Raw genomic sequence first — 27,750 nt, forward strand, 5'->3', positions numbered from 1 at the left:
AATAGTGCATAAAAGAGAAAGAAAGCAGGCGACAAAATGTTTCACCTAGTGTGGGCCTAGAAGATTCATCATGCGGACCTGAAGAAATGTAAAGAACACACCTTTTTTCAAAGGGAAACAGCTTACAAATGTCCGAACACAAGATTGCAGGAGTATGTAGCACATTTGTATCTACAGCGACACATGCTACAAACGTACATATATATACAAACACACATACATATGTGAATTAAAAGCGGTTTAAGTCAGTGCCCATGTTGCAGTTGTACGTCTTTTACACACACAGATAAAGATATAATATATATATACATATATATATATACATATATATATACACACACACACACACACACAAATACCCACACAACATATAGCACAGGAAATACATTTCAGTAAAACTTTTTCTTGCCTAAATCACTCAACTTGTAGCTGGAATAAACATTGCATTCATTTTATAGCATATATTGACCTCTGCATTTAAATGCACATGCTCAAATGAAGTTCGCTCTTACCATCATCTGATCGCAGAATTTATCATTGAAGGAGTTCGGAAACAGCCGGGTGACAGAAGTCAGGCGGTTTACCACATTTAGTGTCAGGCTACGATAATCACCCAGCATCATCAGCAGTGGCCTCATGTGTGTGTGGATTTGATCAACTTCTATGGTAGCACCTTCCAAGAACTGAAACAAATTAATATTTTCAATATTACAGCTTCTAATCAGGTGCTTTTGTTAATCACACCAGATCAATTTCTCACACGACTCCAAATGAGCATGTTACCTACCTTTGGTAACACTTTTTCTGGTGGATATTGAATCTAACCACAGATTCCTCACCTTAGAACATAGTTCTTCAATCTGTGGGGCGCGACCCCCCCCCCCCCCAGGGGGGGCGCTGCACCATCTCAGGGGGGGCGCGCACTCCACCCTGAAATCTTACCTTTGTTTGTCTTTTCCTGTCCCGCGTCGCAAGTCTTCCCCCAATTCAAATGGAAATTTTTGTTGGGCAGAACTCCAGTAACAGAGGGTTGGAGGGGGGCGGGAGGGAATTAGATGGGGCTCATGCTTTGTCATGTTAAGAGCGAACAGTTATTGACATTAAATATGCTTATAAATAAAGAAGTATGTATTTCTTTGTACTGTTACTTTTCTGTCTTTCTTCCCTTTTATTATCAGTCATGGACCATTCAAGCAGCCCTAGAACATAATTAAAAGTGCTTTCTATTTATATGTGCTGTTCGAAGTATGCACAGACAAGTGCTGAAAATACAGCTTTAGGTGACTGCTTATTTTTATACCTCCTGGGACATCAAAATAATGAGCTGGCAACCCTAATTATACAACTGGAAGTTTTTTTGCAAGATCAGCACATTTATTTCCTCCACCCTGAACCCCGCTTAATGCCATAATAGCAATAGTTTAACATATCTGAAACCCTACACTGCCGTCAATAACCTGCTGAGTTACTTCAAGTGTCTGGGAATGCACCATGCATTCAGACAACTCGCTCTTCATTCTCACCCTTCACTTTCTTGCTCACCCTGCACTCACAGCGATCACAATACACTCACACTGATCACCATGCGCTCACACCATTCACCTACTTACCCTGCCCTCACAGTGACCACACTGCACGTATGCCACTCGCCCTGAACTCACACCAATCTCCCTTCACTTACCCTGCAGTCACATGAACACACCGCTCACTCTGCACTCAGTGATCACTCTGCACTCACTTGCGCTGTTCACCCTGTACCTCACCCTGCAGTCACACGAGCACACTACTCAACCTGCACTCATATGACACTTCACTCACCTGTCCCCCTCACTGCTCAATCTGGAATCTCACTCAAATAATCCCATCATTACCCATACATTCATTCGTCCCACTCTGCACTTACATCCGCACCCAAATTCATATGGTCACCTCACTCACCCTGCAGTCACTCCTCTTACCCTGGCTCACCGTGCACTCACATGGGTAGTCCTGCCCATCACACAGCGCAGAGGGTTAATGTGCCTGCTACAAAGAATGTGTACAATGCAGATCAAAGAACTGAGTGTGAGTAAACAATGAGTAGTGCTATAAAAAAAATGAAATGCTTGCTATAGAGAGATGAGGTACATTGTTAGTGAGTGGTAATGAGGGAATTCATGGAGAAGGAGGAAATGGAGGAGGGGCACCAAAACAGACTGTTGCACTGTGTGCGATAAGTGCCAGAGCCAGCCTTGGCTGGAAGTCTTAGCCTCCACCTGAAGTTCGGGTCTAGTTGCGCCCCTGTACACAAGTATGGGTATGTCGTGCCCAATCAAGGTTTTTGTCCTAAATTACAAAAGGATACATTTACATGCACTGCAATCGAGCCTTTCAGTGGGCTCCTTGATAGAGGCAACTTTGTTTTGCCCTGATGGCCTGGAATAATTCCTAAACAGATTCTTGTAAATACCGTTTTGTTTCATTTCTGTTTAATGTGATTGATGTGAGAGAGTCCATTACTATTTGCAGAGAAATGTTTTGTTTCTTGTAACAACCATACAAAAAGTTTAGATCAAAATGGGTCCTCGTCTATGAGATATTGGAAGATATCACAGATATTTGCTGTAAAATTAGTGGGCTGCTGCTTTGTTACAACAGTGAAACCACACATCACTATCTCTGAATATTAGATGTAAACACTTTTAGAATTTACAGTCACTGTTTTGGCTGAAAATGTCCGCAGAATATTCAGCTTTGAGAGAAACTGCCATCAAAACTCTCTTGCCTTTCAGCACGTCCTATTTATGTGACATTGAGTTCTCAGCACTTGCGGTATTAAAGACTAAGTACCGTTCAAGACTGGATGTGGAGCACAACCTGAGGAGGGCAGTAGTAAAAATCCATCCACAGATTGACCGTCTCTGTGGCGAAAAGCAGGCACACCATCACATTTATGTTGGTGGTGTTGTTAATAATCTATGTCATGTGTAAAACAAAGCATCCTAGTAAAAACTATTTGCGCACATTTTATCTTGGAAAATTGTGTTTTGAGCTGTGTAATAAGCCTCTGTCATTTCACCACACCCACTCACAAACCTGCAGTGTCCTAAACACTCTTATTGTGTTGAACATTATTTGCCGGATATGGCCCATGATACACGCGTGGCAGCCAATTGTTTAGTGTGCCAGGTTCCTGAAATGTATGTTAGGTGGTGGGGAGCCCAACATCTAAAAAGATTTAGCAGGGGGTCTCAACCTACAAAAGTTTGAAGACCTCTGCCTTAGAATATCCCCCAGAAGCCAAACAGGATCTGGACAATTTTGTAGCAGTTCTCCAGTACACCACTAGGTGGAGTTGCTGGCTTCAGTATTGCTCCATACCACAGTGGAAGTGAATGAGCAAACTCACATATATGTCAGTTTCTTGTTAGGTCTCGCCTGAGCCAGCGCTTTAGCGCTGCTCTCGCGAGAGCTTTTGTAAAAGGGGGATCTGGAAGTGCAAACTAGTGCTTTTCAGGCCTCCAAATACAGTGCATGTGCGCCGGGTGCGCGCACCATTTGGCAGCCTGCCTGATCACTTTCTCGGCCGCTTTGATGTCCTCAGTGAGCCGCGCAGCCACTGAGGACATCAAAGCGGTGGAGAAAGTGCACACCATATGCTCTGCTTCTCCCTCCTCCCTTTTCGTCACGGTTAAGAGCCTTGCACTGGAAACGGTTTGATTCTTGCGTCTGATTAGAGCCCCATAACAACGTTCACAAAAAGCTCCCCGGGTTCTGTGTGTGGGAACCTTTCAGGATCCCTTGTGCCCACGTGCAGAAACAATGCCTGCACCAGTTGATATAAAAACAACATGCATTTCTGAAACTCGAGTCACTGGCCTGACTTATTTGTACAAATCCTTTAAATTAAAAAACCGTCGTGTGTAAACCCATATGGCCTAATTCTGGCTTGTAAAGCATTCATACCTTATTGCTACCAGGGAGAAAACAGGCAGGAAGTAAATATACGACAAGGCAGTGACAATAAAATGTTGAACAACGTCCATGCCTTACTGGTGAGAACACAATCTTAGCCGATGCATTCATTATTGCCAGAAACATATGGAATTTACAGGAGTCTCTTTTTTATTCAGATGTTTTTAATCAAGTAAAACAAACGATGTATATTTTAGTAGACACTGAAAATTGGCATCCATCTCTCTGCTCAGGTCAAGCTGTGCAACCCCTTGAGCACTGCCTACTACAAGGTGCGCAGTCCTTACGGGCCCCAAACCCTTTAAATATGAATATTTACTCAGATATCGATTTTTAGATAAAAATGCAGTATTCAAACACTAAGGAGCGCAGAAATGAATAAGGTATATTTCCCTTTCATCCGATGCGGTCCATTCAGGAAAAAAATTATGTGTATTGGGGAGGCTTTTGTTTCTGCAAACATCATACAGTAACATTTCACCAAAACGAATTGCTACAATTCTTTGGTGTGCCTGCAGGCTCACAGCAGTTGTGTGTCGGTTTTTTAAAGAAATAAATTAATTCTATCGTACAAAATAATAAAATTCATATGCAAGACATCAACAATGACAGGACTACAGCAGTCAATTGCACATACATTCCTACAAGTCTCGGGGGAGGGTCTCTTTCTGTTGAGGTCCCGGTGTACCTGGGGGTGCATTAGGAGTCCTTAGCATGAGTGCAGGACGTGTCTGCTGAACAAGCAGCATGCATACGAGATGTGCTTCCCAAACCACAAATAAATTGTCAGAGTTATCTCCCACCCACCCCCCCTTTCTGGCTCCCCCCTTCTCTTTCAAAGCGCTAACAGCACTCGGCAGATCATTACTGTGCAAGTTCCGGGCTCTGCAGGAGGCACAGTGATTAGAGCTGCCTTAAAAGTTTCCAGAGGCGTCAGTAGCAGACATGCTGGCTGAGACCCTCTTGGTTACTCTGCAAGTAAGTTTCATTTTTGCAACAGTCCTTCCGCCAGCCTGTTAATTTGTAAATGCATGAAGACAAGGGGGGGAGGTAAGACTCTTCTTGTTTCTAATGCTATGGCCGGCTCTACCCCTCCCTCTCCTCCAATGTCCGGCCCATGGCTTACAAGAGAAACAGAAAGAATCTTACCTTCCACCTGTCTTCATGCATTTACAAATTAACAGGCTGGCGGAAGAAATGTTTCAAAAATGAAACAGACTCGCTGAGTAACCAAGAGGGTCTCAGCCAGCAGGTCTGCTTCTGACACCTCTGGAAAACATTAACAGGACGGGGCTGCTTTCAGCTGCATGATATCTCCCAGAACAAGCATTTGCAATGCATTAGGTCTCGCATTTACGAGAGTTTGAGCTATTGACATTGCAAATAACAATGCCTATTGGCATTGTCATTTACAATGCCAATAGCTTTAACTCGTGTAACTGCGAGACCTATTGCATTGCAAATGCTTGTTTTTTTCTGGTTACACGCACTAAGATGCACAGCGTGAACAAACATTGAGAACAGTGTGCCGAGTAATAACTTGGAACTTCATTAGATGTCAAAAAGATGCCATTCGACAGAACGGAGAGGTGGGAGGATATTGACGAATCTGTGGTTAGATAGAAAAATTGACAGCAAAGCAGTACCTCCCCAAGATGGAGGGTCTGTGGAATGGAATCAAGGGAAAAAAAACCTTACAGAATTGAGCGGGTGAAGTGTTCTTCCCGCTAGACTTGGATGCTAACCCCTTGTGTGTGGGTGTTGCCTGATGGCCGACACCCGCACACCCACCCCGGTGTGTCTGTCAGCCATGGGCAAGCACCGGAGAATTCCTTTTTGTTTTGTTCCAAAAAGGGCGGGGAGACGCGGAATAACTTCTACAGCAGCCACCCACACCCCCCTTGGCCATCGGTTCCAGACTAAAAGCCACTACCAGAGTCGGAATAGGTTCGTTGCAAGGGGTATATTCACCAGTGGACGAGTGACTGGGGACTCCAGCAACTACTTGGGCCTGAAAACACATCAGAGGGAGGCAGAAACGGCCCCAAAAACTTTTTTTAATGCCGCTGTTGCAAAGTGACCATTTTTTGGGTGGTCTTCTCTAGTTTTTTATTGTTTTGCCACTCACCTGCTGGTAATCTTCAAATCTAAAGCTGGGACACTGCTATTGAGTGTCTCAGTGTATGTGCTCTGCCCACTAAAACATGTCGAGTTTGGCTTAAAACCCAAATGGCACTTAACTTTTGCATTAGGCCGTTGTATATGGTGCAAAAAAAAAATACACCCATGCCATGGAAAGTTAAATGCCACTGAACCGCAGCGCCCATTGGGCTGTCCACTACAGTCGCAGTGAAAACACGGCTTCAGCCCTATCCTGTGTAGCCAAAGAGTAGAAGCTTAAACCCTGCTGCACAGGCCTGTCAAAGTCACCGGTTTGACAGGTTGGAAAATCTGCTTTTAAATATTATGTCACCAAGAACCATGCTTTGCTTCCCACAACGTGAGGAAATTCAAATACGTCCCCATCTTTGCTTGTAACACCATTACGCTGTTGCCCTCACTCAGGCCCCTTCAACCGCTCATAGCGCTTCTTTCATGTTCTATACTGTTGCACATATTACACGACCTTTCCTGTTTCCCTGAGCTAAGTCCATTCTGAGACCCGGCTCGAAGCAACTAATTCCCTAGATAACCATCTATTGACCCTTGGTGACCGTTCTCGGCCTCTCCAGTTGTTTTACGAATCACCATCTTCAACACGTAAACACGTCCTGTCGTTAATTAATTTAACCAAGGAATGGCTATGCCACCTGACCTATAGGGTCGGGTAGAGAACATGACCTTAGGGAAGGAATTTCTATTACCCATTATCCTGTATCTTGTACAAAGAATGTTTTCTTGTGGATGATTTGTATTTTTATTGCACATTGTGGAGATTGTTGCTTTAGGGGATTCAAGCGCTACAAAAGACTGTGAGCCACGGACTGAAGTGGCAGTCTCCTGAGAACCTACCACTGATGTACTTCTAGGACAACTGTGCCTAGCTGCAGCTAATAAATTGAAGTTCCTATGCCAGACAGAGTGTTCCGTGTCTCTGTAATTTGGAAGGCGTACCCTGCGCCGCCAGGCTTAAATAGCCCGGTTCTTCAAACGTAGGGTGTAAAATAATTATGAAACATGTGTGACATTATAAATCGCATGTTCCACCAGGGTCTAGGCCTAAAACATTATTCTCACTAGTCGGACTGTACCTGGCATAAAGGAAGTCAAAGTATAAATCCTTCACTTTCATCTACAATTTCTGACCTGTAGCAGCTACAGACCCCCATTCAAAGACTATGCTGAATAAAAATCCTGTCTAATAGATCTAAAGTCTAAACACTAATTTTTATTTAATATATTGGAAATGTAACTTTTAAAATAATTACCTTTTTCCTGCCTGAAGCTATTGGACGCTAATTTGCATAAGCTCTCCAGCCCCTGCCCAGCCTGTCCTTCGCCAGAATTAGGTGTGAAAGAGGTGTGGGAAATCCTAGCAGAATAGGGACAATGGCCTGCAAGTGGGGAATTGTTTTCTTCCTGTGAGAAAGTGGCTCTGTATATACTGTTCCCTAATAGGTACAGGGTGTACAGAGTCCACAATCCCCAAGGTTTGACAGAGGCTAAAGTTAGATATAACCTTACTCTCTAAATTGGCAGGTTGGTCGAGCAGTAAGGCAGTATCAGAGGACAGTGTAAAGCATTTGTTGTACACACTCAGTCAGCAAATGGTCTCACACACTCAATAACTGAACTCTAGGCCAATGGTTTATATATATAAAATATATGCTTGTTTTATTTTAGAACCAACACTTGGCATTAAAATATACTTTCTCAGAATGAGATGCTTTATATAAATACTTTTGCAATATACAATTGACTTTTGTAAACAGTTACAAGGCAACACTATTTTAAACACAACATTGCATAGAGCTCAATGGAAATTTTAAGTTATTTGCAACGGATTACTTTTGTTCTAGTTCTTACAATCAAGTGATGAAAGTCGACTTAATTACTGTGATGATTTTTTAAACCATATTTAGCTATTTTAAAAGTTGACACTTAGAAAATATTTCAGATAAAACAGTCAATGATTCCCTATGGAAGAAAATTCAAGTTGCAGGTACAGTATGTTCTTGTTACTTTTGTAATCCAGTACTGGGTACCTAGACTCAGTACTGGGACCTTTATCCAAAACAGGTAAGTAATTAAGTTTTCAGATATTATACGATTGTTAAAGAATATTTAAAGATTGCAGAAATTGACACTTAGAAGAAATTTCACAGAAAAACAGAGTTACTGGAAAGTACAGTTATAAGTATTTTTCAGAGTCAGTACTGGGCACCAAGATCCAGCACTGGGAGCTCACCTAAGGGCAGGTGAGTAAATTCGTTTTTCGTTACTCGGCTGATTTTTGGTGAATATTTTAAGATTTGAAAAGTCCACACGTAGAAGAAATTTCAGGAAAAAGCCAGTCAATGCTACCCTATGAGGAAAATAGAGTTATCGGTTTAAGGGTAAGTACTCGACTGGCAGAGTTGAGGTTCTGGGCATAGACTCAGGGGTCCCCCAGGGTCAGGTAGGTACAGTTGGTTCACCCTCAGCGACTCTAGGGCGGCCGGGTGCAGAGAGAGTTAGGCCCAATGTTATCCTATGAGGGATAGGGGGGGCCTTGGTTGGTGGCTGCTGACTGGCAAGCCACATGGCTGTGGGAGCTGGGCTCCTGGTCACTTACTCCGGGCAAGTGGGGAAGTAGGTAGGTGTAGAGGTTTCACTGCCAGGGCCACTCGGGCGGCTGGGTGCAGGGTGCTTTTGAGCCTTCGGGCGCTCAATTGATTTCAATGGGAAATCTCCGGTTTGGAAAAAGACAGCAGAGGTAATTTGGGTAGTTGGAGGATAGGTAGGTAACCCAGGATTGGGCACAGGGGGCCGCGGGGCGCCGCGTGCAGGGGTGTCTTTTGGTATCGGGAAATCTTACCCTCTGTTGATCGCGGTTGGGGGGGGGCACCTTGTTCTGAGGCTGCAGGCTTCTTCAGGAGTGTCGAGGGAGGTCCTTGGGTGCCGGACTCGGGGTCACAGTCGCCGTGGGGTCGTCCTCGTGGTCTTTGTTCACTCCGGCACTGGCCAGGCATGGCTGGTGCAGAGTGTGCTGGGTTCGCGGTTCCGGGCTGCTGCCAGGTATGAGAGGTAGGTTTTGAGTAGAGCCTCTACTCATGGGAGTCCGAAGGGCTTAGAGCCAAAAGGTAGCCAGGTCCTCCGGGGTTTGTGAGGTTGCTGGCCACAAGAGATGCTGGGTTGGAGCAGGAGCAGGTTCGAGTGTCAACAGGCCGGTAGGGCTGGGGCCAAAGCAGTTGGTGTCTTCCTCTTTTTAGCAGCTGCAGGGCAGGTTTTCTTTCTTCTAGCTCTTTGTGATTTGGAATCTGGAATCTCCGGAAGGAAGGTTCAGGGTGCCCCTAAATACTAGATTTAGGGGCGTTACAGGTAGGTGAAAAGCAGGGACCAATGGGTCCCTGTCCTGGGGTGGCTACACCGCCTATCCTGCCTCTCTCCTGTGGGAGGGGGGAAGTAGCCTAGTCCTGATAGGGTAGGGCTCCCCATCTTCAAGATGGCGCGAGCCCGGAGATGTGCTTCACCTCGCCTCCCCCACCTGAGGGGTGGGGTTGGCAGGCTGGCACATCCCCTGTCCTTATTTGGGGTTTCCGGCCAAGCTTCCCGCCAGAGTGGGGGGTTGCAGTGGCCTGGGGAAACTCACAGAGGCGGCATGCCTTTGAAGCTTCCCCCTGCCCATCCTGGGGGAGGAGATTCTGCACCTCGCCCAGGATGTGCATTGTTGCAGGCCCAGGAGAGCAGGGGCTCTCCTACCCAGGGGTCCAGCAACATGTCTGCTGTGTGACAGCCTAGGCCGCCTCAGAGCAGACGTGGATTGTAGGTTAGGTTTGAGGGGGCATCTCTAAGATGCCCTCTGGGGTGCTTGGTACATACAATCCCACACTGGCATCAGTGTGGGTTTAATGTGCTGAGAAGTTTGATACCAAACTTCTCAGTCTTCAGTGTTGCCATTATGGTGCTGTGGAGCTCGTGTTTGACGAGCTCCCAGCACCATGTACTCTTAAATGGCAGCACTGCACTTACAGTGCTCAGGAATGGACCTGGGTACTGTAGGGGCACAGGGCTCCTGCTCCTGTGCCCACACCATTGGCATAAGGCACCCAGCTAGAGGGGTGGCTGATGTATGCCATGGCAGTGTAGGTGATGCGCATGGCACACAGGGATGTGTGTCATGTCGACTTTGTTTTTGTCTTGCACCCACACACTCAGCCTGCAAAGGCAGTGTGTGTGTGTAAGGGTACAGGGCCTCTAAGAGTGGCACAATGAGTGCTGCAGCCCTTAGAGGCCTTCCCTGGTCACAAGGCCCTGGGTACCTAGGGTACCATTTACCAGGGGCTGACATGTGGCCAGGGTTTGCCAATTTGGTTTTGAGGTTTTTGTTTAGGGAAGGAACATAGGCCCTGGGCACCTGATTGGCAGGAGATCAGGCAACACTCAGTAAAAGTACATTCAGCAAAAAGTGGGGGCATACCATGCAAGAAAGATGGCACTTTCTCACACAACCAACCCCCCCCCCTCCCCCCAAACGAAAGGTGATGAGACTAACCTTGCCCTATGGAGTCTTCATTGTCTAAGTGGAAGAACCTGGAAAGTCCATCTGCATTGGCATGGGCAGTCCCTGGTCTGTGTTCCACTTCAAAGTCCATTCCCTGTAGGGGGATGGACCACCTTAGTAGTTTTGGATTTTCCCCTTTCATCTGCATTAGCCATCTGAGAGGTCTGTGGTCAGTTTGAACCAGGAAGTGAGTACCAAACAAGTATGGCCTCAACTTCTTCAGGGACCAAACCACAGCAAAGGCCTCCCTCTCAATGGCACTCCAACGCTGCTCTCTGGGGAGTAGCCTCCTGCTTATAAAAGCAACAGGTTGGTCTTGGCCTTCATCATTGGTCTGGGATAGGACCGCTCCTCTCCCTAGCTCAGAGGCATCAGTCTGCTCTATGAACTGCTTGGCATAATCTGGAGCTTTAAGAATTGGTGATGAGCACATTGCTTCTTTTAGGGAGTCAAATGCCTCTTGGCAACTAACTGTCCAGTTAACCTTCTTGGGCATCTTCTTGGAGGTGAGTCATGTGAGGGGGGTCACAATGGACCCATACCCCTTCACAAACCTCCTGTAGTACCCAGTCAAGCCAAGGAATGCCCTGACTTGGGTCTGAGTTGTTGGAGCTATCCAGTCCATGATAGCCTGTATCTTGGGTTGTAAGGGTTGTACCTGGCCTCCACCTACAAGGTGGCTCAAGTACACCACAGTGCCCTGCCCTATCTGGCATTTGGATGCCTTGATGGTGAGACCTGCATTTTGCAGAGCCTCTAAAACTTTCCCAAGGTGGATCAGGTGATCCTGCCAGGTGGAGCTAAAGACAGCAATATCATCAAGATAAGCTGCACTAAAGGACTCCAGCCCAGCCAGGACATGGTTCACCAACCTCTGGAAAGTGGCGGGGGCATTCGTTAACCCAAAGGGCATTACAGTTAACTGATAATGCCCATCTGGGGTGGAGAATGCTGTCTTTTCTTTTGCTCCTGGGGCCATGCCCATCTGCGAGGACTGCTACAGTTAAGTCAAAGATACTGAGGAATAGGGCAGCCCCTAATTTATCTATCAGCTCATCTGCTCTTGGGATAGGGTGAGCATCTGTCTTGGTGACAGAGTTGAGCCCTCTATAGTCCACACATAACCTCATCTCTCTCTTTTCACCTTGTTGATGAGGTTTGGGGACAAGAACCACTGGGCTAGCCCAGGGGCTCTCAGAGGGTTCAATGACCCCTAACTCCAGCACCTTGCTGACCTCAGCTTTGATGCTTTCCTTAACTTGGTATAACTGTCGATAGATTTTGTTATTGACAGGTGCACTGTCACCAGTGTCCACATCATGGGTACACCAGTTTGTCAGACTAGGGGTCAGGGAAAAGAGGCTAGCATACTGTTGCAAGATTTGCTTGCAGTCAGTCTGCTGTTGGGCAGAGAGGGTGTCTGAGAAGATCACACCATCTTCTGACCCATCTTGTGGGCTGTAGGAGAGGGCAGGGAGAGGTTCACTCTCTGCTTCCTGTTCCTCATCAGTCACCATCAGCATGGTGATGTGAGCCCCGTCATTGTAGAGCTTAAGGCGGTTCACATGGATGACCCTTTTGGGTGTCCTGCTAGTGTCCAGGTCAACTAAATAGGTGACCTCACTCTTTCTTTCTAGGATAGGGTAAGGGCCACTCCATTTATCTTGGAGAGGCCTTGGTGCCACTGGCTCCAAAACCCACACCTGTTGCCCTGGTTGAAATTCAACCAGTGCAGCTTTTTGGTCATACCAGTGCTTCTGGAGCTCCTGGCTGGCCTCAAGGTTCTTGGATGCTTTTTCCATGTACTTAGCCATTCTGGACCTTAGGCCAAGCACATAGTCCACTATGTCTTGTTTGGGCTCTTGAAAAGGCCTCTCCCAGCCCTCTTTTACAAGACAAAGTGGTCCCCTTACAGGATGGCCAAATAGAAGTTCAAAGGGTGAGAAACCTACTCCCTTCTGTGGTACTTCCCTGTAAGCGAAAAGCAGGCATGGTAACAGGACATCCCATCTCCTTTTGAGTTTTTCAGGGAGACCCATGATCATACCTTTCAATGTCTTGTTGAATCTCTCCACAAGGCCATTGGTTTGTGGGTGGTACGGTGTAGTAAACTTGTACTGCACTCCACACTCCTTCCACGTGTTAGGTAAGCAGACATGAAGTTGGAACCTCTGTCTGAAATCACCTCCTTGGGAAATCCTACCCTGGTGAAGACACCCAGGAGGGCCTTGGCTACTGCAGGAGCTGAAGTAGTCCTAAGTGGAATTGCTTCAGGGTACCTAGTAGCATGATCCACTACTACTAGAATACATTTGTTCCCTGAGGCTGTGGGAGGTTCAAGTGGACCCACAATGTCCACTCCTACCCTTTCAAAGGGTACCCCCACCACTGGTAGTGGGATGAGGGGGGGCCTTTGGGTGGCCACCTGTCTTGCCACTGGCTTGACAGGTAACACAGGAGCTGACAAACTCCTTCACCTTTTGGTGCATCTGGGGCCAGTAAAAGTGACTCACTAGCCTTTCCCAAATTTTGGATTGCCCTAGATGTCCAGCTAGGGGGATGTCATGAGCCAAAGTTAGGAGGAACTCCCTGTACTTCTGTGGCACTACCACCCTCCTGGTGGCTTCAGGAGTGGGGTTTCTTGCCTCAGCATACAGTAATCCCTCTTCCCAATAAGCTCTGTGGGTACCACTGACATCTGCCTTTGCTTCTGAAACAGCTTGCTGCCTCAGGCTTTCAAGAGTGGGACAGTCTCGCTGACCCTGGCACAGCTCTTCCCTAGAGGGTCCCCCTTGGCCGAAGAGTTCAACCCGGTAAGGGTCAAGCTCCATGGACTCAGTTCCCTCAGGGGTATCCAAATCCTCTCCCTGTGGAGAGGGGTCCTGAATGTTTTGCTATACAGAAGCTGGTTCCCAAGTCTTCTTACCTTTTCTCTTGGTTGGTTGGGCCATTATTTCAGGCTCCAGACCTACTTTTTCACCCTTCCTCTTGCTCTGGTTTGCACACACACCAATTCAGGGATGCCCAGCATTGCTGCATGGGCCTTTAGCTCAACCTCAGCCCAGGCCGAGGTTTCCAGATCATTTCCAAGCAGACATGCAGCTGGCAACTTTGGAGAGACCATTACCTGTTTCAGGCCAGTAACCCACCCCCCCCAGCCTAATGTCACCATGGCCATGGGATGACTAGTGGCAACACTGTCAGCGTTGGTGACTGGGTAAGACTTCCCAATCAAATACTGCTCAGGGGAAACCAGTGTGTCTTTCACCATAGTGACACTGGCACCTGTATCCCTTAGAGCTTCTACCCTAGTTACATTCACCCAGGGGTACTGTAAGTATTTCTTTACATTGGGTGGCCACACAGCTACAGTGGCAAACTCCACTTCTCCCAGGGAGACTAGACAAGCTTCAGTGTGTTCCCAGATTTGCTCAGGGTACACCTCCGATCCCATTTGTATACTTGCTGCCCCGGGAGTAGCTGTACTGGGTGCCTATGGGGCTTTGTTGTGGGGGCAAGATTTATCTACAGTTAGGTGTCCTGACCTCTTACGGTTATTACACCAGGCCTTTAAGAGATCAAAGTTCTTCCCCCTATAGGGTTGAGGAACACAGGGAGTCGTTTGGGTCCCACCCACCTGAACAGGTTTTTGCGGCCCTTTGGAAGACTCAGACTTTTTATCTTGGGGATTCTCACCACCTTTCCCCTGGGGAGGCTTTGTGACCACTTTCTTTTGGTCACCCCCAGTGGTTGTCCTGGTCACCCTAGTCTTGACCTAGTGGTCTGCCTTCTTTCCCAATTCTTGGGGAGAAATTAGACCTAGGTCTACCAAATGCTGATGCAACTTTTCATTTGTGCAGTTACTTAATATATGTTCCTTCATGAATAAATTGTACAATTCAGTAAAATCCTGCACACCATGTCCAGCTAACCAACCATCCAGTGTCTTTACTGAGAAGTCTTCAAAGTCAATCCAGGACTGGGTCTGGGTTTTGTGAGCCCCCCTGAATCTAATTCTATACTCCTCAGTAGTGAATCCAAATCCCTCAATCAGAGCTTTCTTCATGAGGTCATAGGATCCTGCCTCTGGCCCAGAAAGGGTCAGAAGCCTGTCTCTGCAGTTACCAGAGAACAGTTACCACAGGAGTGCCCCCCAGAGAGGTTTCTTTACTTTCTGATGTCACAAGCCCTCTCAACGCCTGTGAACCATTTGGTGATATCATCACCTTCCTCAAATTTAGGGACAATCCCTTTGGGGATTTTAAGGTCAGAAGTTTCCTCCCTATCCTTATTTTTATTATTGCTGCCACCATTGATGGGTGCTAAACCCATCTCTCTCCTTTCTTTTTCTAGAGCCTGGACTCTAGCTCTAATCTTTTGGCTAGCCTTACAAGGCTGTCCTCTTCACTGGTGGGCCCCCCAGTGATCGCTCTGGTACCAGAGTCACCTGTGTGATCTCTAGGTCCCCAGATGCTAATTCTTGGATTGAAGGGTATGGGTGCCCTCTCCTCCCTAGGGGTTATTATGGGGGGGTTGTTATCCACCTGCTCTCCTTCCCCTTCCTCGTCTGACTGGCCATCACCATGTTCAGATGGGTGGTCCTTAGCATACTCGGCCAAGAGCTCCTGGAGCCCTAGTTTGGTTGGATGCAGGCCCATTGGTATATTTTTAAGTTTGCATAGGGACCTCAATTTCTAGAAAGACAAGTGCAAGTAAAGTGTGAAGTCGAGCTCCTCCACCAGGTTCATGTTATTATGTTCACTAATAGCTGGGTTTGTTTGACTCATTCTAACCTGACAGTTCTAATCCTCTACCCTGACTATAGTGACTTATTTTTCTAAAATTCTAATGGGACTTAAGCAAGGCCCAAGCAAGACTTTTAGTATTTTTGGAAAAGACCAATCGGAATTCTAAAGGCAATTTTAAGAGTTCTGTCGTGTGATCAGATGGTAACCAAGTAGTCCAACAAATGCAAGTTTGTATCCCACCGCTGATCCACCAATGTGAGAAAGTGGCTCTGTATATACTGTTCCCAAATAGGTACAGGGTGTACAGAGTCCACAGTCCCCAGAGGCTTGGCAGAGGCTAAAGTTAGATATAACCTTACTCTCTAAAGTGGTAGCTTGGTCGAGCAGTAAGGCAGTATCAGAGGACAGTGTAAAGCATTTGTTGCACACGCTCAGCAAGCAAATGGTCTCACACACTCAATAACTCAACTCTAGGCCAATGGTTTATATATAAAAAATAAATGCGTGTTTTATTTTAGAACCAACAATAGGCATTAAAATATACTTTCTCAGAATGAGATGCTTTAAATAAATACTTTTGCAATATGCAATTGACTTTTGTAGACAGTTACAAGTGGTTGCAATAGGCAACACAATTCTAAACACAATAATGCATTGAGTTCAATGGAAGTTTCAAGTTATTTGTCACAGATTACGTTTAGGATTACTTTTGGAATTCCAGGACTGGGTCCTAAATTCAGTCCTGGGTCAGTACTTGGAATCAAGTGATAAAAGTCGACTTAATTAGTGATGATTTTTAGACAATATTTTGCTATTTTAAAAGTTGACACTTGGAAAATATTTCATAGAAAACAATCAATGATTCCCTATGGCAGAAAATTCAAGTTGCAGGTATAGTAGGTTCTCGTTACTTTTGTAATCCAGTACTGGGTGCCTAGACTCAGTACTGGGACCTTTATACAAAACAGGTAAGTAATTAAGTTTTCAGATATTATGCGATTTTTAAAGAATATTTAAAGATTGCAGAAATTGACAGAAGAAATTTCACAGAAAAACAGTCAATGATTTCCTATGGAAGAAAATTGGGTTACTGGTAAGTACAGTTGTAAGCATTTTTCATAGTCAGTGCTGGGCACCAAGATCCAGCACTGGGAGCTCACCTAAGAGCAGGTGAGTATTTTCGTTTTCGTTACTCGGCTGATTTTTGGTGAATATTTTAAATTTTGAAAAGTCCACACTTAGAAGAAATTTCATGAAAAAGCTAGTCAATGTTACCCTATGGAGAAAATTGAGTTATCAGTTTAAAGGTAAGTACTCGACTGGCAGAGTAAGGTTTTGGGCATAGACTCAGAGGTCTCCCAGGGTCAGGTAGGTACAGTTGGTTCACCCTCAGCTGCACAAGGGCAGCCGGGTGCAGAGAGAGTTAGGCCCAATGTTATCCTATGAGAGGTAGGGGGCCTTGGTTGGTGGCTGCTGACTAGCAGGCCACGCGGATGTGGGAGCTGGGCTCCTGGTCACTTACTCAGGGCAAGTGGGGAAGTAGATAGGTGTAGAGGTTGCACTGCCAGGGCCACTCGGGCGGCTGGGTGCAGGGTGCTTTTGAGCCTTAGGGCGCTCAACTGATTTCAATGGGAAATCTCCGGTTTAGAAAAAGACTGCAAGCTCGGGGACGAAGATTCTTCAGGTGCCACCACCACTTCGAGAGGTAAGTTGGGTAGTTGGAGGATAGGTAGGTACCCCGGGATTGGGCACAGGGGGCCGCGGGGCGCCGGGTGCAGGGGTGCCTTTTGGTGTCAGGAAATCTTACCCTCTGTTGATCACGGTTGGGGGGCACCTTGTTCTGAGGCTGCAGGCTTCTTCAGGAGTGTCGAGGGAAGTCCTTGGGTGCCGGACTCGGGGTCACAGTCGCCGTAGTGTCGTCCTCGTGGTCTTTGTCACTCCGGCACAGGCCAGGCTTGGCTGGTGCAGAGTGTGCTGGGTTCGCGGTTCCGGGCTGCTGCCAGGGATTAGAAGTAGAGCCTCTACTCATGGGAGCCCCAGGGGTTTAGAGTCAAAAGGTAGCCAGGTCCTCCGGGGTTTGTGAGGTTGCTGGCCACAAGAGATGCCGGGTTGGAGCAGGAGCAGGTTCGAGGGTCGACAGGCCGGTAGGGCTGGGGCCAAAGCAGTTGGTGTCTTCCTCTTCTTAGCAGCTGCAGGGCAGGTCTTCTTTCTTCTAGCTCTTCTTCGGATTTTGGAATCTGGAATCTGGGGAAGGAAGGTTCAGGGTGCCCCTAAATACTAGATTTAGGGGCGTTACAGGTAGGTGAAGGGCAGGGACCAATGGGTCCCTGTCCTGGGGTGGGTACACCCCCTATCCTGCCTCTCTCCTGTGGGAGGGGGGCAGTAGCCTAATCCTGATTGGGCATGGCTCCCCATCTTCAAGATGGCGAGAGCCCGGGGATGTGCTTCACCTCGCCTCCCCACCTGAGGGGTGGGGTTGGCAGGCTGGCACATCCCCGGTCCTTGTTTGGGGTTTCCGGCCAAGCTTCCCGCCAGAGTGGGGGGTTGCAGTGGCCTGGGGAAGCTCACAGAGGCGGCATGCCTTTGAAGCTTCCCCCTGCCCATCCTGGGGGAGGAGATTTAGCACCTCGCCCAGGATGTGCATTGTTGCAGACCCAGGATAGCAGGGGCTCTCCTACCCAGGGGTCCAGCAACATGTCTGCTGTGTGCCAGCCTAGGCAGCCTCAGAACAGACGTGGATTGTAGGTTAGGTTTCAGGGGGCCTCTCTAAGATGCCCTCTGCGGTGCTTGGTACATTAAATCCCACACTGGCATCAGTGTGGATTTAATGTGCTGAGCAGTTTGATACCAAACTTCTCAGTCTTCAGTGCTGCCATTATGGTGCTGTGGAGTTTGTGTTTGACAAGCTCCCAGCACCATGTACTCCTAAATGGCAGCACTGCACTTACAGGGCCCAGGAATGGACCTGGGTACTGTAGGGGCACAGGGCTCCTGCCTCTGTGCCCACACCACTGGCATAGGGCACCCAGCTTGAGGGGTGGCTGGTGTATGCCAGGGCAATGTAGGTTGTGGGCATAGCACACAGGGATGTGTGCCATGTCGTCTCTCTGTTTTGTCTTGTACCCAGACACTCAGTCTGCTAGGGCAGTGTGTGTGTGTTAGGGTACAGGGCCTCTAAGGGTGGCACAATGAGTGCTGCAGCCCTTAGAGGCCTTTCCTGGTCACAAGGCCCTGGGTACCACTTACCAGGGGCTGACATGTGGCCAGGGTTTGCCAATTTGGTTTTGAGGTTTTTGTTTAGGGAAGGAACATAGGCCCTGGCTACCTGATTGGCAGGAGTCCAGGGCACACTCAGTCAAAGTACATTCAGCAATTCAGCAAAAAGTGGGGGCATACCATGCAAGAAAGATGGCATTTTCTCAAAAGATGCAAAACACGATTGAAAAAGAAATCCAACTAACACCCAATTTGGGACTCCTCAACATATGGGATGCCACAGAACTCACCACCGTAGAACAACAATGGGTCACACTAGGATTTACACCAATCAAACGCAAAATCGCCATGCGATGAGGTGTATGCGAAATGCCAACAATGAAGGGATGGGCCAATGACCAGGATAAATGCATGATTACAGAGAAGTAAGTCTTTAAAAGTAGATGGGAAAAAAAGTGGGGGAAATGGAATTCATACAGAGAAGAGATCTGTATCTCCGCAACGACCGATCTAGCAGGGTCAAGAAATGACCGACACAAGAAGATGTACCGTAATAATAATATTGGTGAGAGTCTCTACATAAATAATGAGAACCGATACCTCATTTTATTATGAAACTTTACTGTGACCCGAACTGTTACATAATTGAAAAATGTAATTTAAAAAATTATTTAAAAAAAAAAAAAAAAGAACCACGCCAATTTTAAAAAAATAAGCTTCTTTCAAGATTTATTTTTAGACCAAGATGTACACAAAAAGGTAAGTGCGTTTTTCAGGACAAATACTTAATAGTTTAAACAGATTTGCAATGTTAACCTTAGGGTGGAAAACAAGAATGCAGTTTTTACATTTAAGTACTCTACTTACAAATCCAGTCTTCAGGGTTTAAGGTCAGTATCAGGCAAGGTTAAAGTCGGGACCAAAGGTGCAGCCCCAGCGGCACAGTAAAGCTGAGTCTAGGGTTGACCTCCTGGATTTAAGGCAAGACGGGGAGCCACAAGGCAGCATCAAACTAACAGCCACAGCAGCACAGGGACTGTTGTGTGCAGAGTGACAACACTGCATCAGGCGTCCAATGTTTTTCAATGGAGGAGATAGGTTTTGAACAAAGGCTGCAGGCTCAGGCCAGGAGGCCGGACGAAGATAACCGACAGCTGGACAGGTAAGTAGATATGACAGGGGACATAGGGACACTGAAGGTTGAGGTACCCTTGGCCCAGGGGTTTCGGGTGCAAGGGTGGCCTTAGGCATTGGAAAACTCTTACCAGGCAGATCACGGTCAGGGGGAGTCTTCAAGCTGAGGCTCCCGGCGTTGAGGAGTCTGGCTGTGGTCAACCCACAGTGGACTCTGACTCAGAGATGCAGGACCGGTGGGAAATTTGGACTTGGGCTGTGGGTGTCAGGTGCAGAGGTACATCCGGAGGAGAGTACGCGGTTCCTCAGGGCAACGTTCTTTTTCTTTCCAGCTGGCTTCTTCTGGACAGGTCCGCTGTCCACAGGAGATAAGGAGTCTTTCTTGAAGGCATGCTATCCTCCAAGGATTCTGGAGGTCGCTGGCTTGCTCTTCTTCAGCAGGGTCTTTGAGAGCTGCAGAAAGGCCGGTGGTGCTGGGGCTAAGTCTGTTAGTCTCTTAAGTCTTCGTTGCTGCACAGCTCTTCGTAGGGTCATAGAAATTTGATTTCAGGGACTGGGGGAGCTATAGGATCTGCTTATTATGGTTACCCCCACTTTTTGCTTGATGTCTCACTGTTTTGACTAGTCTAGCTGGGATCTTGCTAATCAGGACCCCAGCCTATCTGCTTTCTATCTTAAATTGACATACATGTACTTTGGTACACTCCGGATTGGATACTGGGGTACCCTTATCAGTCCCTAGTATATGGTACACAATGTACCCAGGGCATAGCTACCCCAGAGGCCTCCCATGGGCTGAAGCATGTATTATGCCACCCATGAGAGGCCATGCAAAATGGAACTCTAGGTCTGCTACTGCAGCCTAGGTAAGATGGTGGTTGCATCACTTACTTTAGATACAAGTTCACTATATCTAACGGTCACTACACTTTAAACTTATAAGTCACCCCTATAGCAGGCCTTAACAATCCTGAAGGCAGGGTGCTGGGTTTTATGTGAGAGGGTGCCCCTGAAAGAGCACAGCCCCTCTGTAGTCTTCGGACACCATTCTCCCGCATTGTCTGTGACTAAGCTGGACATATAGGTAGAGATGCATTATAACCTCGTGGTAAATGCTATCTCGAAAATGGCTTTATAGAAACATATCGAGTTTGGTGTCAAACACCTTGAAATCATACGTCCACACCAGTAACTGGTTTGGGAGGTATGATTCCACCCTTCTGAAGCGAGCTTCGTTGGGTCACTGGTCTTACCGGTGCCAGCCTTCTCGATCTGGACAGCACAGAATGAATGCTGCAGACCAGAGACACCTTTCTGCCCTCCTGCTGCTGAGCCAAGCTCAAGCAGAGGAAGGCAGAATAATAGGCATCCTGTTATAGGTAGGTGTGACCACCTCCCAGACAGGATTAATTGTATTGGGGCTGGGTGGGTGCACTCCGAGAGTGCCAGAAAGTCTGCACTGGGGGCACATTTGGTGTCCCTGTGCATAGTCCAGCTCAAACCAGTTCTGGGAGCCATTGGTTCCTGCTCTGGCGCGACAAAGGACATGGGTGTAGCCACCCCTCTGTCCTGCCCTTGCCCTATGAGGGTCCCCTGAATCTGTCCCTCTCCCGTGGGTATAAAATGGGTTACCTAGCTACAGGACATTGGATTTTACGTGGACAAGATTCTACAAAGAACAAACCACTGACCTTCGACTGTCTGGACACCTGGACTTCGCTGGACCTTGACTGGGCTTGACTTCGTCCCACTTTCCGTCCGAAGCTTAGTTTGTGCCGGGACTCCATACAGGCTCCGTGCAGGTCCTGTGGGGCACTTAAGACAACCGAAGAATCTCCCTTGGAGAGAAGGAGTCACTCCCCTGCTTCGCAGGCACCTAAAGCGCAACTGACAGATAGCTGCTCCTGAGCTTCTGCGGACTCCGGAGATTTCAACAACACAGGAGGTGGGTTTCTGAAGGTCCCTGAGATCGATCTGCCCTCTCATCGAGTTTGAGGCCAGTATCCCTCGTGGGGGCTGCGTAACTTGAACCCCTGTGCACCGCGTCCATTTGCAAGTGCATATGCTTCTTGGTGATTCTTGAGCTTGTGCATTGGACCCTGTGTGGTCCTGACCCTGAGCAGTATTTGCACCTAACAACTCCGGCCTCCTCGCAATGTGTGCTCCGTGGGCTGGTACTTTGCAGACTTGCTTGAGGTCCCCTCGCGACTCCTGGTCCTTCGGCCTGTGGGTCCCCCTAAGGGTCATCTTGATTGTTCTTGGGCTTTCCTGGTTGCTCCAGACGTGCCCTGATTCTCCATTCCTTGGAGAGTCCCCTGGACCTTGCTGGTCCACACCGTAACCGGTTTGTCCTTCCAGCGTGGGTTGCTGTTGCCAAGGCTTTTTGGTGCTCCTGCCGGATACCGACCCCTCAGCACTCGACATCCTTGGTGAGACAGCTCACCTCCGGCTCCTGGTCATCCTCGACATCTCCTGGTCCTCGTGGCTGAAGTCTCAAGCATCCCTTTTTCGCACTTGAAGCAGTCGACATCGGTGGGCATTCGTCTACCGAGCCCCTGGTCAATCTGAAGTGAACCCGACTCTGTCCCCTCTGCTTTCAGGTTCCTTCCATTCAGAATCAATCACGGGTGAGTAAATCGCCCACAGCATCTCATTCTGTAGTCTATGCGCCGCCAAGGGGATCCGTGCTGAACTCGAGTCGAATGAGATGCTGTGGGCGATTAACTCACCCGTGATTGATTTCTTCAAACACTGCAGCCTCCATCCTTCTAAATTAAATTTAGCTACGCTGCAGATTCAGTGTGGACCGCCGCCTGAGGGGCTGAAATCCTGACTTCCTCATCCTAGGTTGCCCCCCCTTCCTCTCTCTGAAGGAAGACCCGCCTGCAGAGGAATAAATTATCATCTATGTGCCAGGGTCGAAACGTCGACCCCCCCCAGTGACCCTGTACCTGACATCATCCCAGTCCTGCCCTTTTCACAGATGAATAATCTCTGTGCGCCATCAGAAAATAATAAATACTTGTCAATACTTAAGGGAAAGGCCTACTTGTAAAACTGGTGCCACTGTGAACCATGACCAGTTTATTAAGAATATTAGAATGTGAAACTGATTGTTTAGCTTATCTTTTGGATTCCACTCCTTTATATCTGTCCTACTTCACAAGCACTTTCCTTTTTCACACTCCCTTTGGAGCAACCTTTCTCTAATAGAACATTAAATATGGTGATCTGTGATAAAAATAATTGAGAAATGAAACAGACGCTATTTGAGCTATACTTTGTGCCTTTGTGTCATTTGAGGATATGCATGCTTGAATTGTGAAGGAATTGGTGGTACATTAATGATACAATGTGAATTCTATATGTACCTGATATATATTTACTTAATGAATGCTTCTCACAACTAAAGTGTAACCTTAAGTAGTCTAGGACCATTGTTTTCTAAACCAAACGTTACCCAGGTCCTAGGACTTTTGTGGGGCACCCCATTACATCATAATGGTTACACATGGCACACAGGCAGTGTGCCATGTCGACTTGGTCGTTTTTGCACCAAGGCGTGGCAGTGTCTTGGTGAGGGGGACTAGATGACCTTCTTCTGTCCGCATGCCCTAGGTACAAGAGTACCATTAACGCACAAGTTACTTACTTGTGTAATGATATATCTGTAAGAGACATTAGTTAGTGAAAGATTCCTTACCTTGGAATATCCCCAGGCATCAGACTGGATCCGGAAAGTTTTTGTCAGCAGTACCCCTGCGCGTCAGTAGGCGTCGTCGTACGGCTCCGCGTACATCGCTGACGTCGTAGCCGCCGAGATGATGTCGTCGGAGCTACTTAGACACGCCCACGCGCGCTGACGTCTGTTCTGTACACAACTTTTCCGAGCCAGGAGCGCAGAGCCATGCCAGAGACCGACTACTAGTGCAATAGAACTAGGGCCCTGAAAGGGATGACCTGAACCCTAGAGAACAGTTCGCAGAACGGGTAGGATGGGTGGGGCATTAAGGAATCTATCACTAACTAATGTCTCTTACAGATATATCGTTACACAAGTAAGTAACTTGTGCATCTGAAAAAGGCACGTTAGTGATGGATTCCTTCCCTTAGAATACATACCCAAGCAATACCAACCCCGGTGGTGGGTCTGCAAAGTGAGATTACACCAGAAAGTCACGGAGAACCGAACCGCCAAAGAAGCCGTCTCTCCGGACCGGACTGTCAAGGCAATAGTGCTTAGTGAAAGTATGCAACTAGGCCCAAGTGGCCGCCTGACAGATGTCTTGCAGGGGGACACCGCGTCCCAATGCTGTAGTAGCTGTCGTCGCTCTGGTAGAATGGACGCGCAGCCCAACCAGAGGTTCCTTTTTAGCCAGAGAGTAACAGGCTTTAATCCACGTAGCCAACAAAGAGCTGGTCATCCACCCGGAACTGTTGTGTTCGGGTGAGATAGAACGAAAGCGCACGTTTTGGGTCCACACGGTGGAGCCTCTCCTCTTCTCTTGAAGAGTGCGGAAAGAAAGTGGGCAGAGTGACTGTTTGCCCGAGATGAAAGGTAGAGACTACTTTTGGTAGAAAGGAGGGACACGGTCGAAGCACAACGTTGTCTGGATGAATTGCCAGGAAAGGAGGTTCGCAGGAAAGAGCCTGGAGCTCACTCACCTGCCGAGCAGAGGTGATAGCAACCAAGAAGAGGCTCAAAGGGAGCGCACATCAAGTATGTGAGAACCAGGTTCAAGTCCCATTGAGGCATCACAAAAGGAATAGGAGGGAAAAGGTGAGTAATGCCTTTGAGAAATCTATTGACAACTGGGGACTTGAAAAGAGATGGCTGATCAGGCAGCCTAAGAAAGGCTGAAAGAGCAGAAAGGTAGCCCTTGATAGTGCCCAGAGCAGAGCCCTGCTGGGCCAAAGAAAGAAGGAACAATAGGACCTCAGAAAGAGGGGCAGCAAGAGGATCAACAGATTTCGCTGTGCACCATTCCGCACATTTTGTCCACCGACAGGCGTATACCGTTTTAGTGGAGGGACGCCTGGCTGCCAGAATCACATTACAGACTTCGGGAGGCAAGTCAAATGGAACCAGCTGTCGCCGCTCAATCTCCACACAAGGAGGTGGAGGCTGGACAGGTTCGGGTAGAGGACCGTCCCCTGTTGCTGCGACAGGAGATCCTCCCGTAGAGGCAGTCAGATCGGGGGATCCACGCTCTTACTGAGTAGCTCGGGATACCAGACTCTTCGAGCCCAGTCCGGTGCCACAAGAATGACTTGGGCCCGGTAGCGCCTGATCTTCAGCACTCTGGGGAGAAGTGGTATAGGCGGAAAGGCGTACAACAGACCGCAAGTCCACTCCCGACGAAAAGCGTCGCCTAGCGAGTGCCGCCTTGGAAACTCCAACAAGCAGAACTGCTGACATTGCGCGTTCTCTTCGGTGGCGAATAGATCTAACCAAGGTTCACCCCACTACTGAAAAGAAACCTTGCACCACCTTCGAGTGAAGACGGCATTAGTGATCCAACATACAGCTGCGGCGAAGTTCGTCCGCCCTGGCGTTCAGTGTACCCGCCAGGTGTTGAACCACCAAGGAAATGCCTTGACGTTCCAGCCACGTCCAGAGACGTAGAGCCTCCTGACATAGGGTCCACGACCCCAACCCGCCTTGTTTGTTGCAGTACCACATGGCGGTAGTGTTGTCCGTGAACACCGGCACTACTCTCACCTTGACAGTGGGCAGGAATGTTTTGAGTGCAAGTGGGATCGCCCTAAGCTTCAAAAGATTGATTTGGAGCGTGGACTCCGCCAGAGACCAGAGGCCCCTGATCTCCGCCTCTCCTATGTGGCTGCGCCATCCCAGGAGGGACGCATCCGTCACTACTGTGTGCTCCGGTTGGGGAAGGGAGAGGCGTCAGCCGCTGATCCACCACTGCAAGTCCTGTGCAGTGCCCTCCGAGACCTGGACAGGTTCCCCCGATGCTGCGTCCACTGGAACTTCAGGTCCCTCTGCAGAGCCCGCATATGCCATCTGGCATGATCGATTAGCAGGATGCAGGAGGCCATAAGGACCAGCAGCCTCAAGGTCTTCCTGACCGAAACCCAGGACCAGGCCGAAAGATCGGAATCATAGCCCGAATGTCCGGGACTCGCTGTCCGGGAGGATAAACCCGAAACTGCGCCGTATCCACAACCGCTCCGATGAAGAGGAGAGGGAATCAGGTGTGACTTCGGCACGTTGATGGAAAACCCCAGCAAATGCAGGAGGTCGGCCGTAGTCTGGAGGTGGGAGACGACTGCCTGGGGCGCGCCCGCCTTCAACAGCCCGTTGTCGAGATAGGGGAAGACTGAAACCACTCATCTGCGCAGATGAGCTGCGACCACCGCCATCACTTTCGTGAACACCCGAGGGGCGCTGGTAAGGCCGAAAGGGATCACAGTGAACTGAAAGTGCTCGTGGCCTACCATGAACCGTAGGTAACGCCGGTGGATCGGCAGGATGGGGATATGAAAATGAGCATCCTGCAAGTCCAAAGCTACCATCCAGTCTTGCGGGTCTAGGGCAGACAAGACCTGAGCAAGCGTGAGCATCTTGAACTTCTCCTTCCGGAACTGCGAAGTAGTGGGAATAACAACCATGACCTACTTCTGGCATCGGAATGCGCTCAATTTCCCCCTTGGCCAAGAGGGCCGCAACTTCCTGCTGGAGAAGTGACAAGTGATCCCCTGACATGCGGTGGTACTGAGGTGGCATGGCTGGAGGGGTAGACTCAAAGGGAAGAGAGTAGCCCCTTCCGACAATTTGTAGAACCCACCTGTCCGAAGTAATGGAGCGCCAGTGGGGAAGGTGATGGCGAATCCTGCCACCCACTGGCGTCTGGTGGGCCTGAAACACCGGACTAGGAAGGTTTAGAGGTGGTGGTGGCAGGGGAGATGGTGGATTGACCTGCCCGCCGTCCTCGGGACCCACCACGGCGGGTCCCACGTCCGTGGCTGCGCTGAGACTGTGGCTGTGCAGGCTTGCGGGTCTGAAAGGAACACACCTGGGCGCCCCGACCCTGACCTCGAAAGGAGTGAAAAGCGGGCCCATAGGGAGTACGTGTGGTGGCGAGACCCAAGGACTGGGCCGTAGCCCGAGAGTCCTTCAAGTGTTCCAGGGTGCTAAGAGGCGTGTGCCATCAAAGGGCATGTCCAACAAGGTGTTCTGGACATCCCCAGAGAAGTCAGTAGTTGGGAGCCAAGCATAACGACGGAGCGCCACAGTTGTGGAAAGTGCCCTACCGAGAGAATAAGCTGTGTCAAGCCCACAACGGATAGTAAATTTTGCAGCATCCCTCCCTTCTGTAATGGCTTGTGAGAGAACCGCCAGTGCTACCACAGGGCACTGAGGCAGCACCTGTGCCACAGTGCCCCACAGAGAATGGGAATAGCGGCCTCGCAGGCACGCAGTATTGACCGCCCGCAACCCGGAGCTGGCAGAAGTGAATTTTTTTTTCCAAATTGCTCCAGTTTCCTAGATTCTCTGTCCAGCGGAGCAGAAGGGAACGCACTCGGTGAGTCAGAAGCCTGGACAACCAGACTCTCAGGCGTCTGGTGTTGTGTGAGAAAGCTGGGATCGGCGGGCGATGGCGGTGTGCCACACCCTTCCAGGTGCTCAACAGGATATCAGTAAGCGCTTCATTGAAAGGCAGCAACGGCTCCGCAGAGGAGGACTGCAGCTGCAGCACCTCAGTCAGGAGATTGGTCCTGATCGGTACAGAAGGGAGCTTGAGGTTAAGAGCCTCAGCCGCCCTACGCAACACCACGGAAAAAGTCCCAACCTCCTCCGTAGCCACGGAAGAAGGGGACAGAGTACCAGGGTGTGGAGAGAAATCCAGATCTACTGGACCCTCCACATCGCCATCCCATTCAGGCTCATCCTTGCATTGAGCTGCAAGAGGGTACTCAGACCCCTCCTAGTACTCCCCTTCTTCCACCGGTTGTTAATGGCCGGTAAGGACG

The 27,750-nt window shown here is 48.6% G+C and overlaps 1 protein-coding gene across 3 annotated transcripts in view; it reads right to left on the bottom strand.

The window, feature by feature from the left end:
• Positions 1–27,750, bottom strand: part of TRRAP (transformation/transcription domain associated protein) — a 1,075,110-nt gene that overhangs the window by 707,952 nt on the left and 339,408 nt on the right. For all 3 annotated transcript variants that reach the window (XM_085629333.1, XM_085629332.1, XM_085629331.1), the window contains exon 30: positions 513–683. In XM_085629333.1, coding sequence (XP_085485459.1) covers positions 513–683 — 171 coding nt within the window. The remainder of the gene's footprint in view (positions 1–512; positions 684–27,750) is intronic.

Source organism: Triturus cristatus, chromosome 10 (genome assembly GCF_964204655.1).
Source record: "Triturus cristatus chromosome 10, aTriCri1.1, whole genome shotgun sequence".
Taxonomy (NCBI): Eukaryota; Metazoa; Chordata; class Amphibia; order Caudata; family Salamandridae; genus Triturus; species Triturus cristatus.